This window comes from Protopterus annectens, chromosome 3.part1, assembly GCF_019279795.1.
Source record: "Protopterus annectens isolate FY-2018-M chromosome 3.part1, PAN1.0, whole genome shotgun sequence".
NCBI classification, from domain to species: Eukaryota; Metazoa; Chordata; order Ceratodontiformes; family Protopteridae; genus Protopterus; species Protopterus annectens.
Window position 1 is genome coordinate 201,284,050 of NC_056732.1, and position 17,884 is coordinate 201,301,933.

Below are 17,884 nucleotides of genomic sequence, written 5' to 3' on the forward strand. Positions count from 1 at the left end.
CTGCTAGAGTCCACTGAAGAATCCGCATGTGTAGCCGAGCACACGGAAGAAGAGTTCTGGTCGCCACCATCGAGCCTAGGGCCCTCAACACTGATTCCACTGTCGGGAAGTGAGAACGGTAAATCAGGGAGACATGCACCCTGAGGTTTTGAACTCCCTCCGTGGTCAGGAACACTTTGCACTGGAGTGTGTCTATCCTGGCAACAATGTAGTCAACTACCTGTACAGGCTCTAGTAGAGATTTGGATGTGTTGATTGTGATACTCAAACTCAGGGCAAGTGTCAGAAAGTAATCCCTGGTTTGGGAAAGTAGACACCTGGTGGGAGCAGTGAGGAGCCAACTGTCCAGGTACAGATAGACCTGAATCCCCTGAAGCCTCAGGTGAGCCACTACAACCACCATCACTTTGATAAACACTCTGGGGGCTGTGGTGAGACCAAAGGGTAGAGCTCGAAATTCATAAGGACTGGCCCGTAGCCGGAAGCGGGGGAACCTCCTGGAGATTCTGTGCATTTTTATGTGATAGAAAGCATCCTGGGGATCTAACGAGCACATCCAATTGCTCTCTTGCAGGTACGGCATGATGGACTGTAGTGTGACCGTCCGGAACTTCTCTTTGGCAACTGACAGGTTTGAGGTAAAAAGGTCCAGAATGGGCCTTAAGTTAACCGTTTTCTCTGGCACCAAAAAGAACCTGGAGTAGAAGCCCAATCCAGACTGATCTGGGGGGACGGTTTCAATGGCTCATTTTCCTAGAACCTTGGAAATTTCCTGTGCTGCTGCCTCCCTTTGCGTGGGTGGAATGCCCGGGAGGTGTTTAGGAGATATGGGGGAACCCACGAAGGGGATAGAATATCATCTGGATATGATTTGAAGCACCCAGTGGTCCGTTGTTATGGACTCCCATGCTGCTGGGTGCAAGGACAATCACCCCCCCCGCCTGCCTCCAGAGTAGAGCAGCCGGGCAACCCTTCAGGGTTGCTACCCAGGTCCGTCTGAGAATGGTTCTCGAGACCCGAAGTTTCACAGACCCCCTCGGCCTCTGGGCCGGCATCCATTCTGTCCCCCTCTGCCTCTAGGGGAAGAAGAGCCCTGAGTGTCCTGGGAATACTGAGACTTCTGGAACCACATCTTCTTTTGCCCTCTCTGGTTCTAGGAAAAGGACCTTTGAGGGTTAGAGAAGCAGATCCCGACGGCAGACAGTATCTGCTCGTCCTTCTCAAGCTGGACTAGTGTCTCCTTGATTGTCTTACCGAAAAGAGTTGAGCCGTCAAAAGGGGCATTAGCAAAGGACGCCTTAAAGGGTTCAGTAAATTGGCACAACCTGAGCCAGGCGTTACGCCTCATGGACACGCTGGACCCAGCCGCCCTTGCCGCTCCTTCCGTAGCATGGGAGAGGAGTCGCATGGATGTATTTGATCCCACTTTCAGAGTGACCATTTTCACTGAGAACAAAGCCTTGTCCTCCTGTGACATGGACTTGGATGGAGACTCCTCCAGCTCCTTCACTAGGTCGCGTTGGAGTCTAGTGACATGGGCCAAGTAATTCAGCGCCCGGATCGAAAAGGTAGCTGAAGCATACACCCGCTTCCCTAGGCGGTCCATCATCCGTGACTCTCGGTCAGGAGGGTGGACCGAGGAACTTTCCTGAGATAGTTCCCCTCTTCATGGCTGTTGCTACCACCATGGCATCCACTGGGGAGCCCTTGTTCCAAGACGGCCTGTCAAAGGGGGGACTTAAAACCTTATTGGGGTGCTTGGGGATCAGTGCCACGGTATCTGGTTCCTTCCACGCCCGTGAGGTGATCAAATCCACTAAAGGATCTGCAGGAGGGGACACCCAGGAAGTAGACGGGCCCGTACCGAAAGCCTCCAGAAACACAGACTCAGAGGAGGGCTTGGGAGCAGACCAGTCTCCCCGCAGGTGCAGGATCTCCATGATGTCTCCAAAGGAGACATCATTAGGAGGTGATCTTGGGGAGCCCTCCCCATCATCTAAATCTGTGTTCTCAGTTAGGGACCCGGGGGGAGTCCAAGTGTCTCCTTTTGCATGTATGCTTGTGAGGCACATCTCCAGTGGGGCTCGCAGGGGAGAACTCGCAAGCCATCTGTTCCTCTGGGGGAACCGTCTGGGGCTCTTTGGCATGGGATGTCCCTCTGGTAAGACAATGGGGACCGTAGATAGAGCCGAGGGGGTCTGGGCGGAGTCTGAGGGGGCGGTCAGGGGTCTCAATCTGATGAAGAGGACCCTTTCTACCACATCGAGCATGGAAGGAGAGCGGACCTCCTGGGAAGCTAATAAGGAGGCTGGTCTCCCTGGGTCTGATGTGAGAATCGGAGCCGGACCAGAAGTGGTTGGAGCTCCAAGGGAGGTAACCTGGCCCGACAACATTGGAGCCGATGGAAAAGGTTCCACTCCCTCGGATCCGACACCCAGGCTCCAGCTCCAAGAACGGCTCGGATCCGAACTGGTCGGATCTGAGATGCTCCAGGCAGCTGTCGGCGTCGAGGAAACAAGGACTGTCGGCACTGACCCCCTGACCAAGGCCAACCTCGGATCCGAGAACTCCGAAGCTGAAGGTCGGATCGGGTAAGGAGAAATGGGGTGAAAAAAAGGAAGCGAGAGGGGGGGGGGCTGGCAAGACCCCCATCTGGATCTGTGTACTGATAAAGCGCCTTATCATCTTATCCAGATCCATGTCCGATAAGGAGCGGGTCAACCGTGACAAGGCCACGGACTCTGACCTGGCGGGTCGGGAAACAAGGCCCAGGAGACTGGACATGCCTCCGCCGGCAGCCGAGGGGAGTCACGGATCCGTGCAGACTTGCCCGGGGAAGCGAGGTCTGGGGACCTCTTCCTCTTTTCCTTCATCTTACAGACTCTCTCCCGCTCTCTACCTCTCCTCTGCTCCGCTACCACAGGCTTAGATGCAGGAGTTTTAGTCCCAGCCTGGGAGGGAGGGGAGGCCAGAGGAAGAGAAGCGGGAGAGACAGTCACAGCAGCCGCTGTAACTGAAGCCAAAGACTAGGAAGGAAGATCAGTAGCAGGCAGAAAACCTTTGAGGGCCAACTTGGCCTTTCTATCCTTTAGCACTCGGGGATTGAACCCCGTACAAATGCAGCAATCTACACTAAGGTAGGCCACACCTAAGCACAACACACACAGAGTGCGGCCGTCTACTGGTGAGAGCTTATGGCCACACTCTGTGCAGTGCTTAAAGATAAGCTTTCCAGCCATTCTACAAGAAAAAGAAAGAAGCCTTAAAAGGACAGGCAAAAAACTTTCTTTATTCTACAGGCACACATCCACTCACCACACTAGAGAGAGAGAGACAACACTAAAGGGGGGAGGGGCACCACAGACAAACTACTCTATCTAAACAAACCTACACTCGACAACAAAGCGATGGGAGGGGAGAAAGGGTACCTATACTAACTTAAATCGGCTACAAGAAATGGAATTTTTCAAACTTACACTAAGAATTCACCCACTGCTAGATGGAGCTCTGAAGACACGATGTATTACAAATTGCGGCAAATGAGATCTGGGGATGGAAGGCAGTGGAGGTGTATTATGGGTAAGGGGAGGAGTCTGGAGCTCGGAGCTGATGCTAGTAATATTTGCCGGGTCGGATCCGATGTGGATCCGTATCCGACAGGTTGAAGACCAAATGAAGTAAACTACTTCAGATCTGATAAATGCTTGTAAAGCAAAGAGCACTAATACACTCTTAAAATGGAAACTGTTTTGTTATGTAACACACCGATTACAGGGAATGATAGCACTGTTCTATCAGAAAACCTTCACTCTACAGAAAAAGGCATAGTTTTTCCAAAAGAGAAGGAAGGAAAAAGAGACAGGTGAAATGAAAGAAATCAAAATTAAACGTGGAAGTACTGAAGATCATTACCGAAAGAAAAAAAAGATGAGAAAGACAGGCATTGACAACATGGCTCAAGCTGTGGATGTACAAAGCCAGCCAGATAAGAATTGTATGCTTGCAAATGTAATGTTGTTGTTGTTGTCTTTCGGCTTTTCCCGGTTAGGGGTCGCCACAGCGGAACTCCGGTCCGCTAATGATTGTCAGTTGATTTTTACATACTGAGTTGCCAGCCCTAACGCGTAACCTTCAACAAAGGTATGCCCATTCACGCATGTTTCCACTTAGAAGACGCTCTAGCTGAGAGTCGAACCGGTCAGCATCTTACTGTGAGGCGACAACGCTACTGCAGCACCACCACCGCAGATATATGCTTGCAAATGTAATAAGCAATGAAAATTGTGGAATTACAACTATTGGCGATGAAGACCATTCCTTTGTAACAACTGATAAAGCAGATATTAGAAGTTGAAAATTCTTTAGATCTGATCAGGAAGGATATTCTTGTAACTGGACATTCAATCACTAGAGGAACTGATACGTACATTTGCAGAGAAGATAATGAACATCGAATAGAGCTATGCTTTCCAGCAACAAAAAATAGATAATGTGAGGCAGGCCTTAGAACAACTTAATGTAAGGAAGTACAGATCTGTTTTTACTCATGTCGGTACAAATGATTTCATCCACAAGGATTCTCTGTCAGTAGGAAACATACAGCCCTCTTAGACAGCATAGCTTTTACAGGTATTAGGACGTATTTTTCACACATCACATATAGAAAGGAAAGTCATGTTACAGTGAATGAAAATATTTTTTTGGGGTATGTATCTACCTGAAAAAATGGCCAGTTTTAAAAAAATCAGACAGAATGGCGTGCACTTCTCACGATCAGGGAAGAGAAATTTTGCAACAGATGTTTTCTAATATTTGACAAACACAAAGCAGGATTTTGCCAAATCAAAAATGTAATGGTAAACAGACAGCAGCATTTGTTGTCATCTCTGATGGTTGTTTATCTTAAGAGTATTAATAATAATATTTTTTACTGGAAAATTTGCTATATTCACACCAGATTGATGTTGTTATTGCTTGTGAAACATGGTTAACAAAGAATCACTGGAAATCAGTTCTGTCATGGTATAAAAGTTTTTACTGTGAGACATTCGAAAAAAAAAATCATGTACAGATGATATGATAGGCATTAAAGATAGCTGAGATTTGCAATCATTTCATGTTCAGTGATAACACCAATATTACACATTGTGTAACTATGACAATAAAGACAACCCTCAAGCATAAAACAATTGCTTGAGTGTACAGACCACCAAAGCAAAGTGCTGATGACATAGAGGCATTCATACATTTCTTGCATAAAACACAAGAGGAAAGAATAATAGCAGTGGGGGACTTAAATTTACCAGATACAGACTGGAATAATATTGATTCAACATCATAAAAAAAGAAATTATTCACAACGTTTGTTCAAGAACAACAACTGCTTCAGACTGTAAAACAGCTGTGATGTTGTGAGGTGGTGCCAGCTATGCCAGGAAAAGTAAGGCAGTGGATGTGTAACATATGCCAGCATAGCTAGCTGGAGTTTTGGAAAGAATTATATGTCATCTCTATATCAAACTAATTTGTACAGGTGCTTGTGCTGAAAATGTATTTGTAAAGCTGCTTGTGTTAAAAATGCATCAACAGTGGGTCCTGCTGGATAGAAAAGAAATACACCCATATTTCAGACTGTATTGTAACTGTTGAAATGAATATACTGTAGCAGGATACCGAAGAGGTTAATCTCAGTCCAGCTAACTTTAAAAAATAGTCTGAAATTAAATGACCTTGTTTAGGCCATAAAGACTGCATCTTACAGTTCTGATTGCAGTCAGAGACAAAACGTCTGTGAAAACCAGGACTATGAATGCTACTGTATTGTCCTTAGAGGTGAAAGAATCACTACCCTGGAAGGGTTGAAATTTCTGAAATGGTTTTGTAGCTTCCAGTTGCTGTAACACATCTTAGCAATGCTCTATATGTGGGTATTATGTCATATATGTGCTAGTTTTTGGTTCAGTTTCTAGTAAAGGGGATAGTGTGTGAATCAGAAGTCAGGTGACTAGATGAATGTGATGTCATTCTGTAATCCAGCACTAAAATTATATTTTAATACTAAATGAGACAGAAGTCTCAGAGCAGTCTGTTTGTTAAACGTGACAAAGGACCACACACCCAATTCATCTTGCCTTCCTTTAAGTAAGTAACTAGGGAACAGTAATTCTTTAGTCAGTCAGGAAAATATAGTGAGATTAGTTCTTTATCTGTGCAAATCTATCCATTTGTGTTATTTTTAATATTTTCTGTGGCTAAAACTCTTGTGTTTAATGTAAACAGATATTTAGTATTTTCATGTGGTTTTGTTTATTATTAAATATATTCACATTTTTCATTGTGGCAGGTCTTTTAGAAAATAACCTTTGGGAGTACTTATACTTATTTGGTGACACTGTAGCCACTCATGAAAGCCCTGCTGCAATGCTCAAACACTACCACTAGTATTGGTAATTTTGCTCACTACAACTGGGTACCCTTCTAAGACCCTTAGAATAGGTAAGCTTTGGGGTTTTTTGATGGCAGTATCTACCTTATACTCTGGACAGAGGGAGTATAGCTGATAAATCTGTGCCAGCCTTTCCCAGGTGTCTGTGTGTGTGTGTGTGTGTGTGTGTGTGTGTGTGTGTGTGTGTGTGTGTGTGTGTGTGTGTGTGTGTGTGCTCACGCGCGTAAAAATCAAATCTCAAAGAGTGCATGTGTTGGGTACCTTTAGCAGGGACACACAACACTCGTTTGAAAAAGAGGCTGGTGGAGAACTTGGCTTGGAACACTCGGCTGAAGACTCAACTCTACAGCCGTGGTCAGCTGGTAGTCTTATTTGGGGCCTAGAGAGAAAGCGGGAAACCCAACCCTAAGATGGGAGTGTGTTACCTGTGTGCTCTAAAGGGAAACTGTGCTCGGTGCAGACAGCTGAATCTGGAAATAGTGTGTGCAGCTCTTTTTTGTTCCAAGTGAACATCCCTCACAGGTATCCATGGTGAGGATTGAGGCTCCTTGATTACTGGTCCAGAGGAGGGGTGTCACATATTCATGAGCAATGGTGTGGATATTAATTGAACTTCTGTAGACTTTAGGCAGTTTTCACTGAAGGTTTGTGTACTCTCAGCAGCCATAAGGTAAACATACAGAGTTTCATTTTCACAACAGTTTTACATATTTTTTGTTAGTTTAGTTTAGTCAGGGAAAGCAGGCAAAGATGTCAGCAGAAGATTACGGCAAGCTGACAAAAAAAAAACAGTTGGCCAAGGTGTGCAAAGCCAAAGGACTGGCGCATGCCAACCTGACTAGGGTCAGAGAGGGCAAAATCCCAAGCTGGATCTGGGCTTTGAAGAAACTCATCATATGACCCATTTCTGAGCATGAGAGCCAAGATGACCTAGAGGATAATGAAGCATGAGTAGACCGCACCAGTGACCCACCTGTCTGGACGGTCTGGGCGGGGGAGGGAGACTTGCTCTAATGAGGAGCACAGCTCTGAGGTCTACGATCTGGGTGGGAGTGACTTGGGGTCTGCTCTGGAGAAGAGCAGCTATGGATCCAGATAACCTCTGTCAGCTCTGAGATACCGCTCGGATCCGAGGTCAACGGATCTGGGAGGGAGGTTTAGCTGGCGCCGACTCCACCAGATCCAAGGGACCGCTCGGATCCAGGGAGAAGCATGAAGCAGACAACTCCAATAACTTCCTTCTCTTTTTGGAAGTGGAAGCTGACATCTTCCGGGAAGCAGACAGCGGTCGCATCTTCTGGGAAGGAGTCTGGACTCCAGAGGATGGAAGAAGCCATTGGAGGACGAACTTATTCCTCCTGCCTGCCAGGGCCTGGGGACTGAATGCCGAGCAGATATTGCATGGCATATCCAGATGCCCTGGGCCCAAGCAATAAATGCACCTCTTGTGGGCATCAGACTGGGGAATCCTATGCCCACAAGGGGGACATCTTTTAAACCCTATGGGTTTTTCTGTCCTGTCTGACATGACTAAGCAGACACACACACACACACACACACACACACACCCACCCACACACCCACACACACACACACACACACACACACACACACACACACACACACACACACACACACACACACACACACACACAGCTAACACATAGAGGCCAGTCACTAATTACCTAAAACAACTACAAAATAGCAGGGAAGCTTTTTTTGTTTGTTTATTTTTATTAAATAGAAAGAAAAAGAGAAACCAAGAAAGGGTGGGAAGGACCTAACGCTAGTGAACAAACTACTGGAAGAGTAAAGAGAGGAGAGCTAGAACTACACTACACTATAGCAAGAGAAAATTAGAGGAAAGTAGAGATCAAATTTAAGAAAAGAATAGTCAAAATAGAAGAATTAGCTACCTTGGAAGCAGAGGTTCAGAATCGCGTCTGGACTGTAATGGCGGCAAACGAGATCTGAGGGTTTGAAGGGAATGAGGCATCATGGGAGAGGGAGGAGTCTGAGGCTTAGATCGTATGCCTGAGAAATGGCCAGCTTGGCTCAGAGGATGGATCTGAAGACCCATTCGTGATGTATAATGAAATGGACAGCATCAGATACATTTATTACCACCTGTAACAGAATGTTCAATAACTTTTAGTTATATACTTACCATAACGATAGATGTATGTGATCCATCTCGCCTACATTCATAACTGATGGGCTCGGAGCCGAGAATCGGCTCCAACTCAGCCGATAGACTAGCACGAAGTCTCTCACTGGCTGGGCCAACCCCTATATCCCAGGATGCACCACGCCCAAACCCCCAGATCTTGTTTGCCCCACAACAGCTCACCCACATGTGCCAATCCGACTGCACAACAGTATTTCCTCCAGATCCAACAGGTAGGGGGAAGGAGGGCGGGTACGTAAGAATGTAGGCGAGATGGATCACATACATCTATCGTTATGGTAAGTACATAACTAAAAGATGTAATGCGATCCTATCTCGCCTACATTCATAACCGATGGGACAGCGTCCCTAGCACCTAGATCCTGGGAGGCTCACTGGAAAACACTCCTGAGCATTGTGGAACCAAAGGACGCCCGACCTCTAGAGGCCACGTCCAGTTTGTAATGAGAAATAAATGTATGTGGAAAAGCCCAAGTGGCCGCTGCACATATCTCATCCACAGACAGTCTGGCGTGGAAGGCCACTGAAGTTGCCATAGCCCTAGTAGAATGCGCTCTAACTGGAAATGGAAGGTCCCTTCCTGTTGATGCATAAATAAATGAAACACAATCCCTAATCCACCTAGCAATAGTGGTCTTAGTTACTGCTTTGCCAATCCTGTTATCCGCAAAGGCCACAAACAACTGGTCTGATTTCCTCTGCTGCTGTATCCTATCCAAGTAAAACCTCAGTTGTCTATGCACATCCAACTGATGAAGTCTGTATTCTGCCTTGTTGGAAAATTTCGGAAAGAAAACTGGTAGCTCTATAGATTGTTGCAAAAGCAGAAGAAACCTTCGGAAGAAATGACGGGTTTAGTCTTAGAGATACTCTATCCTTGTGAAAGATCAGATAAGGAGGTTTGACAGAAAGGGCTTGAAGCTCCGAAACCCTTCTGGCTGAAGTAATAGCTACCAAAAAGGCAGTCTTCCAAGATAAGAACTTTTGCTCACAAGTGGCCGCCAGCTCAAAGGGATGAGACGTCAAGGCTCCTAAAACTACATTCAAATCCCATAGCAAAACAGGTTGCGACACCGGGGGGCGAAGCAACCAAGCTCCCTTGAGAAAGGCCTAACACAACTTATGACTCATGAGTGAAGGCTCAAAGGCAACATGAAAATTAGAAATCGCTGCCAATTGGACTTTAAGCGTGGAGACAGCGGAACCATGTCTAAAAAGAGTTGCCAAAAAATCTAATACTGCCGACACTGGGGCTGTCAGAGGGTCAAGGTTGTGCTGCTGGGCCCAAATGGCAAACCTTTTCCATTTATTAGAATATATCTCCTTAGTGGAAGTTCTGTGAGAAGAAGACAGAATCTGGACCACCTCAGGCAAAAAGATATGCTGTCTGACTAAGGTCCGAAGTGGAGCAGCCAAGCCATTAGCTTGAGAGTTCGCAGTGATGGATGGGCCTGACCCGACTGAACAGTCAGGAGGTCTGGAACTGGGTCCAGAATCCAAGGATCCTTCACTGCATACTTCCGAAGGAAGGGAAACCACACTTGGCGGGGCCAGTGTGGTGCGATCAAAATCATGCTGCTTCCCAAGCAGATCACCTTCTGAATCACCTTTGGCAGTAGAGGGACCGGAGGGAAGGCGTAGAGCAGACCGGAGGGCCAATTGTAGACTAGAGCGTCCCTGGGTGACACCCCCTGGGGGGGGGGGATCAGGGAGAAGAAATTGCTGCACTTCGCATTCCAGGGACTGGCGAAAAGGTCGCAGCAGGGGAACCCCACTTGGAGAAGATCCGAGCCACTACTTGGTCATTCAGGGACCACTCGTGAGGCATCAGAATAACTCTGCTCACCCTGTCTGCTATCACACTGGAATTCCCTGGAATGTGCGTTGCCATTAGAAATCTCTGGGAAGCGATCGCCCAGTTCCACACTCTCATGGCTTCTCTGCAAAGAGGATAAGACTTGGTTCCTCCCTGCTTGTTCAGGTACCATACTACCGCCATATTGTCTGAGAAGATTGCGATGGTACCCTTGGGAAGAGAGCTGTGAAGTGCCTGCAACGCTAGAAGCACTGCCCTCATTTCCAGAACACTGATATGTAAGTGGGTTTCGTGATCCTGCCACGTGCCTTGAACCGTCCTGCCCAGATAATGCCCCCCCACCCTATCTGGGAGGCGTCCGTGGTCACTGTGGCAATGGGGGAGGGGGGCAGAAGAGTCTCCCCTGGTTCAGGTTGGAGGAGAGGAGCCACCAACGAAGATCTCGCCGGCACGTTTCCGTGAAGAGAATCGGGTAGGACAATGGCAGATCTTGGTATGACCACTGGGTCGACAGGAGCCATTGAAGAATTCGCATGTGCAATCTTGCCAGAGGGACCAGAAGAATGGCGGCCATCGACCCCAAAAGCTGAAGGACCATCCTGGCTGGGGCTTTCCTTCCGGGTAGTAAGGCTAGGGCTTGGTCCTGTAGTATCTTTATCCTCTCTGTTGGAAGGAATGCTCGCATCTCTACAGAGTCTAGCTCTGTGCCTATAAAGGCAACACACTGTGATGGCAGCAATACAGACATTTCCCAGTTGAATGTAATTCCTAATAGATGTCCCAACTCGATGGTAGCACTCACGGCTTGAGTAAGAAGATGCCTGGTGGGGGCGGTGAGGAGCCAGTCATCTAGATACGGAAACACCTGGAATCCCAGACATCTCAGGTGAGCCGTCACCACTGCCAGACATTTGGTAAACACCCTGGGGGCTGTGGTGAGACCAAAGGGCAGGGCCCGGAACTGGAAGTGACTGGCTCCTAGGCGGAAGCATAAATGTATCCTGGATGCCCTGTTTATCTTGATGTGATAATAGGCGTCCTTGAGATCGATGGAGCACATCCATACTCCTTTTTCCAGCAATGGGAAAATGGACTGCAACGTGACCATCTGGAACTTGGACTTCTTTACGAAGCGGTTTAGGTGGCTGAGATCCAGAATGGGTCTCAAGTCCCCTGTTCTTTTCGGCACCAAAAATAATCTTGAGTAAGTTCCTAATCCGGTCTGGTCTGCGGGGACTGGCTGGATGACTCCCTTTCCGAGCAGCTTTGCGACCTCTATGGCTGCTTGATCCCGTTGACTGGGTGGCACGTCCGGGATTTTCCTTGACGGTAGAGGGGGACGGATAAAGGGGATGGTGTAACCTCCGGCGATGATACGAAGCACCCACTTGATCCTGAGTGATGGAACCCCAGGCCCTTGGATGCACCGAGAATCGACCCCCGACTGGCTCCGGAGACGCACAGTCGGGCAGTCCCTCAGGGACACTGGAAGGAGGAACAACGAAAGGATTTGCGGTCTCCTGAGTTGCGGGGGCCTCCGCCGCCTCTAGGGCGACATCTTCCAGAATAATCCCCCCCCCTCTGCCTCTGGAAGGGGGGTCACTCTGATGGGCAGGGAAAGACTTTTGGGACTTTCTGAACCACATCTTTCCTCCCCTCTGAGCCTTGGGATAAGGTCTAGAGGGAAGCGAAAAATGGGCCCCAACGGCAGACAAAGTCTTACCCTCCTGCTCACATCTAGTGAGTGTGTCTTTCACCTTGGGTCCAAAGAGAGAGGACCCATCGAATGGAGCGCCGGTGAAGGAAGACTTGAACGCCTCCGCAAAGTGACACAAGCGCATCCAGGCTTGCCTCCTAAGGGCTACGCCCGAACTCGCTGCCCTACCCGCCCCTTCGGCTGCATACGATATGAGCCTCATGGACGAGTTAACAATCGACGAAAGGGTAGACAGCTGGGCGTTGACAGACTGCGACAACGCCTCAGGCACGTTACCCGACAGGGTATCTCCCAACTCCTTTATGAGATCCCTTTGGAGCCTCGTAAAGTGACATAAATAATTCAGCGACCGCAGAGTAAAGGTCGCTGAAGTCAGGGTACGCTTCCCATACCTATCCATGCTCCTGGACTCCTTGTTAGGAGGATGGATAGAAGTAGATGCCTCTGCCACATCCTGCTGGGTGGCAGATGCCACCACCATAGCATCAACCAGGACTCCCTTGGTTAGAAACTCCTTGCCAGGGGGTGCGGATAAAAACTTGTTGGGGCGAGAAGGAACTGGCTCCACAGAATCAGGGTGTTCCCACACCTTTCGACAAATAAGGTCCAGTAACTCATCGAAGGGTGGAGACACCCAAGAGGCGGAGGGCTGGGCTCCGAAGGCCTTGAGGAAGACCGACTCCTCCACGGAAGGGGTTTTGGATGGCCAGTCGCCCCTCTGTCTCAAGATCTCCAGGATATCGGAGAACGAGACATCGTCAGAGGATGACTTAGGGGACCCTTCCGCATCATCAAGGTCGGTGTCCGAGGTGACAGACTCATCTGGGTAGTCTATGTGCTTCCTCTTGCACAATTTTTTCCTGGGGGGCTCTTCAGGCACGAACTCTGAAGGCTCCTTGGAAAACAGGGGACCACACAAGGAGGAATCCTCAGGCCTAGGAGCCGCGTTGTCCAAAGGCAGGGGGGCACTAGAAGCTCTAGTCGCCATGTCTAGGGAAGGAGTCGCAGATTCAGGTGAAGTCACTAGAGACTTGGCCAGCGCGCTCCTCATAGCCTCGAAGGCGGGCCCACCAGAATCCGAGGAGAGGCCCGTCTCCGAGACCATGACCGGTGTCGGGGTTCCCCTAGCCGAGGCGCCAAGAGGGAGACTCTGGGCCGAAATCAGAAGCCCCGACGAATCCCCCTCGGGCCCGGCTGAGGACGCCTGAGAACCGAAACCTCTGGAAGGCACAGAAAGGGTTGGAGCTGAAGTCGGTTCCGACAGACTAGCAGTGGGTCTCGGAACCGACTCAAGGACTTTGCCCGACTCTACGAACTCCGACTCCGATGACACCAAGGCTGTCGGAGGAGGAAGAAATGGTATCGAAAGGGCTTGCTCCGGGGCCGACTGGGCCGGAGCAGAGAATAATTTGGATGACAGGTGACTGGAGGTGCCTCTGGACCACCCTATCTACATCCGAATCTGAAAGCCTGGAGGACCTGGAGGAAACAGAAGAGGGCCGAGAAACTTTTTCTATTGGCTCCGAGACAAAGCTAGGAGGCCGGCTCCGAATCGGCTCCAAAAGGATCGGAGCCAAAGCAGACAAGACCAGAACCGAGACCCCTTTCGGCGCCGACGGTTCAGGAGCCGACGAAACCGACCCCAGAGCAGAAACACTCTCCTGCGGCTCCGAGACCAATGGAGCCGAAGAAGGAAACCCAGATTTAGATCCTCTATCCTGCGGCTCCGAAATCAGTGGAGCCGAGGAAGGGGACAGAGTACCTGATCTCTCATCCCGAGACTCCAAAACCAGTGGAGCCGAGGAAGGAAACCCAGATTTAGATCCTCTATCCTGTGGCTCCGAGGCCAGTGGAGCCGAGGAAGGGGACACAGATTTCGCTCTTTTTGCAGGCGGCACCGACGGACTTGTCGGAACTGAAGACTTCTTTTGCTTCGATTTTGAGGAGGGAGAAGAAGCCAAAGCTTCCTCGAAGGCTGGCTTGATCAAACCCTTCAGGATAAGCTTATTTTTTCTTGCATGTAGGACACGAGAGGAGAAAGCATGGCAAACACTGCAAGATTCTTGCAAGTGTTTAGCCCCTAGACAATAAACACAGATGGCGTGGCCATCTGTCAACAACATCTTGTAATTGCACTTTGAACATTTTTTAAAGCCCAATGGCTTATGTTCTTTTTCTTTGCCAGACATACTAACTGTAACACACTCAACACTCAAGGAGGGAAGGGGGTTGGGAAGAGCTCTAACTTAAATGCTCAACAAGAGATAGGGCAAAGGCCCTCTAACTCAAACCCGCCAAACAGAAGGAATTACCACAACGATCCAAAAAGACAAACACAGTCAATCACAATGGTTAACTAACAACAAGATAGCTATTAAAATACCTGTTTGAGCATAAATTCTAAAGCTAACTGCCAAAAAAGCGACCAAAAGGCCAAAAAAGAAGGGTACTTAGCCACAGCCAAGTCGAGACCACGTCGTTACTCTAGGAGCGGCAAATGAGATCTGGGGGTTTGGGCGTGGTGCATCCTGGGATAAGGGGGTTGGCCCAGCCAATGAGAGACTTTGTGCTAGTGTATCGGCCGAGTCGGAGCCGATTCTCGGCTCCGAGCCCATCAGTTATTAATGTAGACGAGATAGGATCACATTACATCAAGACAATAGCTATGAATGAAAAACTGTACTGTGATGAAATTTATATCGATTTAACTTTACCGTCTGATAGAGTCATACACAAAACACTAAGCAATGAATTACAACAACTAGGTATCGATGTTCTCTTGATTGGATGGATGGCTGCATGGCTTACAAATAGGACATGACAAGTATCATATAACAATTGGACAGGTGAAATTCTTGGTTACAGTCAAGATGTCTCACAGGGCTCTGTCAGGCACATACTTGTTAAGACTGAATCTTTCAGAAATAACTTTTTCATCTAAGGTGTTCTACAGTCTGTATGCAGAGTACCTGACACTGGATACAAACTCATTACAGATGTTACAAGTAGGGGATGTCTGCAAAAGAACTTGACTAAATTAACTATTTGGACACAGGAGAATAATATGCTGATAAATGCATCAAAAACTAAGCATATGAGAGTTGGGAGACAAACTGAAAGGTGAATATTTAATGCAGCACACAGTGATTGAAACTGTAGATTCATTTAAGGACCTGGGTATATGGGTAGATCCAGCTTTGAGTTTTTCTAATCATATCAATGATTAATGAAAGTTGTAGAACTATAGGTTGTACAAAACGATTTACAAAGTCTAGGAAATCAGAAATGATAACGTTATTGTTTGTTAGTTACATTAGACCCAAACTTGAGTATGGAATCACAATATGGAAACCTTATAAGAAAACAAGTACGAGTAAACTGGAAAGTGTACAACAGAATTACACCAAGGTCATCCATAGATGTGAACATTTAAGATATTACAAAAGACTAAAATATTTGAATTTGTACAGTGCCTCATATAGATATTAAGGAGAACACCTCATTCAGATATATAGGGCATTTAGAGACAACTACCTCTGGGAATGTTTGGGGTTATTAAAAAGCAGTAGAGAATCATCAGATAATCTATGCAGAAGATTCTATAGAAATTAGAAGTGTAATAATTACTTCTCTGAGAGTGCATCTGATGCGTTGAATAGACTACCAGATTACATTAAAGCACTAGTTTTGATATTTTTAAGAACAGCATGGACATTTATTACGGGAACAACTGTTTTGGTATATTGGCAGTCTAGAAAAACATTAATGCCCATGCTTGAAATATTTCTAAGCATGTAACATTCCAAAGTTACATTAAACAAAGAAGAGACAAAAACAGAATATCTATATTCACTTCACTCATCACCAACTTACTGTGACCTTGAGAGAAAGATAATAAATTAGAGGGAAGGGATGTAGACCTCCTTGTTAGGAGGTGCAGGGGGCATACACATTGAAAAACACTGTGTACAATTATTTAAGTAAACTATTCAGTGCTCAAGATTCCAGTCACTAGTGTGCAATAACGAACTTTATAGAGTCAATGTTCCCACCTTGGTATGTCTGTGGATTCACTGCTGCATCAGATGACCAGTTGGAGCAATTCTGTATCAAACAAAACAAAAATTTCAATAGTTAAAACTCACTTTCTGATTTCTTGGAGAAGCATCCGAAGAAGGACGGTTTGCAGCTGTTCTATCATTAGTTTCCTCCATATGTCAAGCGCTAGCTGAAAAAGACAAGTGAAGAATTAAACATAAAATATATAAAGAATTACAAACAGCACACACAAAAACGCTTGTTTCACTTCTATATATACTCTACAATCATATTCTTATCACCAGTAATATGGCAGGTATACAGCTGGTGACATGCACTGTAATTTTGGAGTTTTCCCAGCAGTAGCATTCAATACATAAAATTTTTAAGATCAGGTGCACATAATACTATTTGCCAAATGCAGAATTCCAGAGATTAGCAACCCAAGCTAAAAATTACTAAGAAGGGACCTGTCCTGAACTTTGTGCTATGCAAGCAGAACAAACAGAAGGACACCAAGGTGAAAAAAATGCATAAATGTACTCAGTGCTGAAAAATACAAAGCAGCTGCTTTATGAACCTACCATACTAACTGGTGCAATACTGAATTTGAAGATTCCTGCCCAAAGGCTGACTCAAATACCAAAGCTTTCACCATTCTCTTCCATGCTCAGCAAACTCCCTTCCCACTGTCAGGACATCAGTATATACACAGTAGTAGGTCATCGCCATCTTCAAATCTTTTTTCCAAATTAAAAAATGCACTTACCAAAGCTTCAAATCATGACCTACCCAAAGGAGGCCCATCACAGTGACAGACAGGTAAGGGATATCAAAAGAAAGAAACTGATGTTGAGAGTGAAATAGGAAACAATTTCAGCCCAACCACATGATAACAGAAAGGAGATGGAGGGAGGGAATTAAAACCAGTAGTGAATCTACTTGAACATGACCAACTATGATAAGTCCCTAACACAAATGTACTATGTACAACTGACTCTTGGGATGACTCCCAAAGCTAAGCAAGTGAGGGTGGCTAAGCTAAAGCAAAAGCAGGGGACACCGGATCTTGCAGGACAACTGAGGCAAACACTGCTCAGACCCTGGACATGTCTTCAAGATTGTGATGTTTGTTCCCATGATTGCAGTGTTTGACAAATGTACAGACAGAAGACCATGTACCTGGCTCCAAAATGGCACAGATAGTGACAGTCCTAATGAAGGCTATCAAATGAGCTCTTACATCCTCAGAAAAGTGCTTCCTGTGGTGAAGGTAAAATAAAATAACGCAGCTGGTAATCCACTTTGTCACTGTTTGCAAACAGGTTTACCTTTTTTCCCTTTGAAAAGGTTACAAAATGATGGCAATTTCTATTAAACTTTGCTCAGTCCAGATAGAATCCAGGCTGTCTGTGGACATCAGTAGAATGTTTAACTTCTCTCCCGTTTTCTAAACAGGGACAAACACTTGTAGGTGAAGTGCCTGGATGGGGGGGGGGTTATGTAATCACTTTATGCACAAAGGAACAGCTGTACATGGGGTAAATATTGTCATTATGGAAAAAGTACAGTTTTGTACCTACCATAAATGTAGATGTTCGAGTGCTAATACAGCTGCAGTCATAACAGATGGGTTCTCCTGCCGTAAGGCGGGTCCTCGGTCGGCCGAATTCTAAAGTC

General features: G+C 46.8%; 1 protein-coding gene across 4 annotated transcripts in view; it reads right to left on the reverse strand.

The window, feature by feature from the left end:
- Window positions 1-17,884, reverse strand: part of CUL2 (cullin 2) — a 2,069,186-nt gene that overhangs the window by 1,360,444 nt on the left and 690,858 nt on the right. For 3 of the 4 annotated variants that reach the window (XM_044066711.1, XM_044066712.1, XM_044066710.1), the window contains exon 6: window positions 16,312-16,394. In XM_044066711.1, the coding sequence (XP_043922646.1) occupies window positions 16,312-16,394 (83 nt within the window). Of the gene's footprint in view, window positions 1-16,311; window positions 16,397-17,884 lie in introns of all 4 variants that reach the window. The other variant, XM_044066714.1, reaches the window with a different exon arrangement.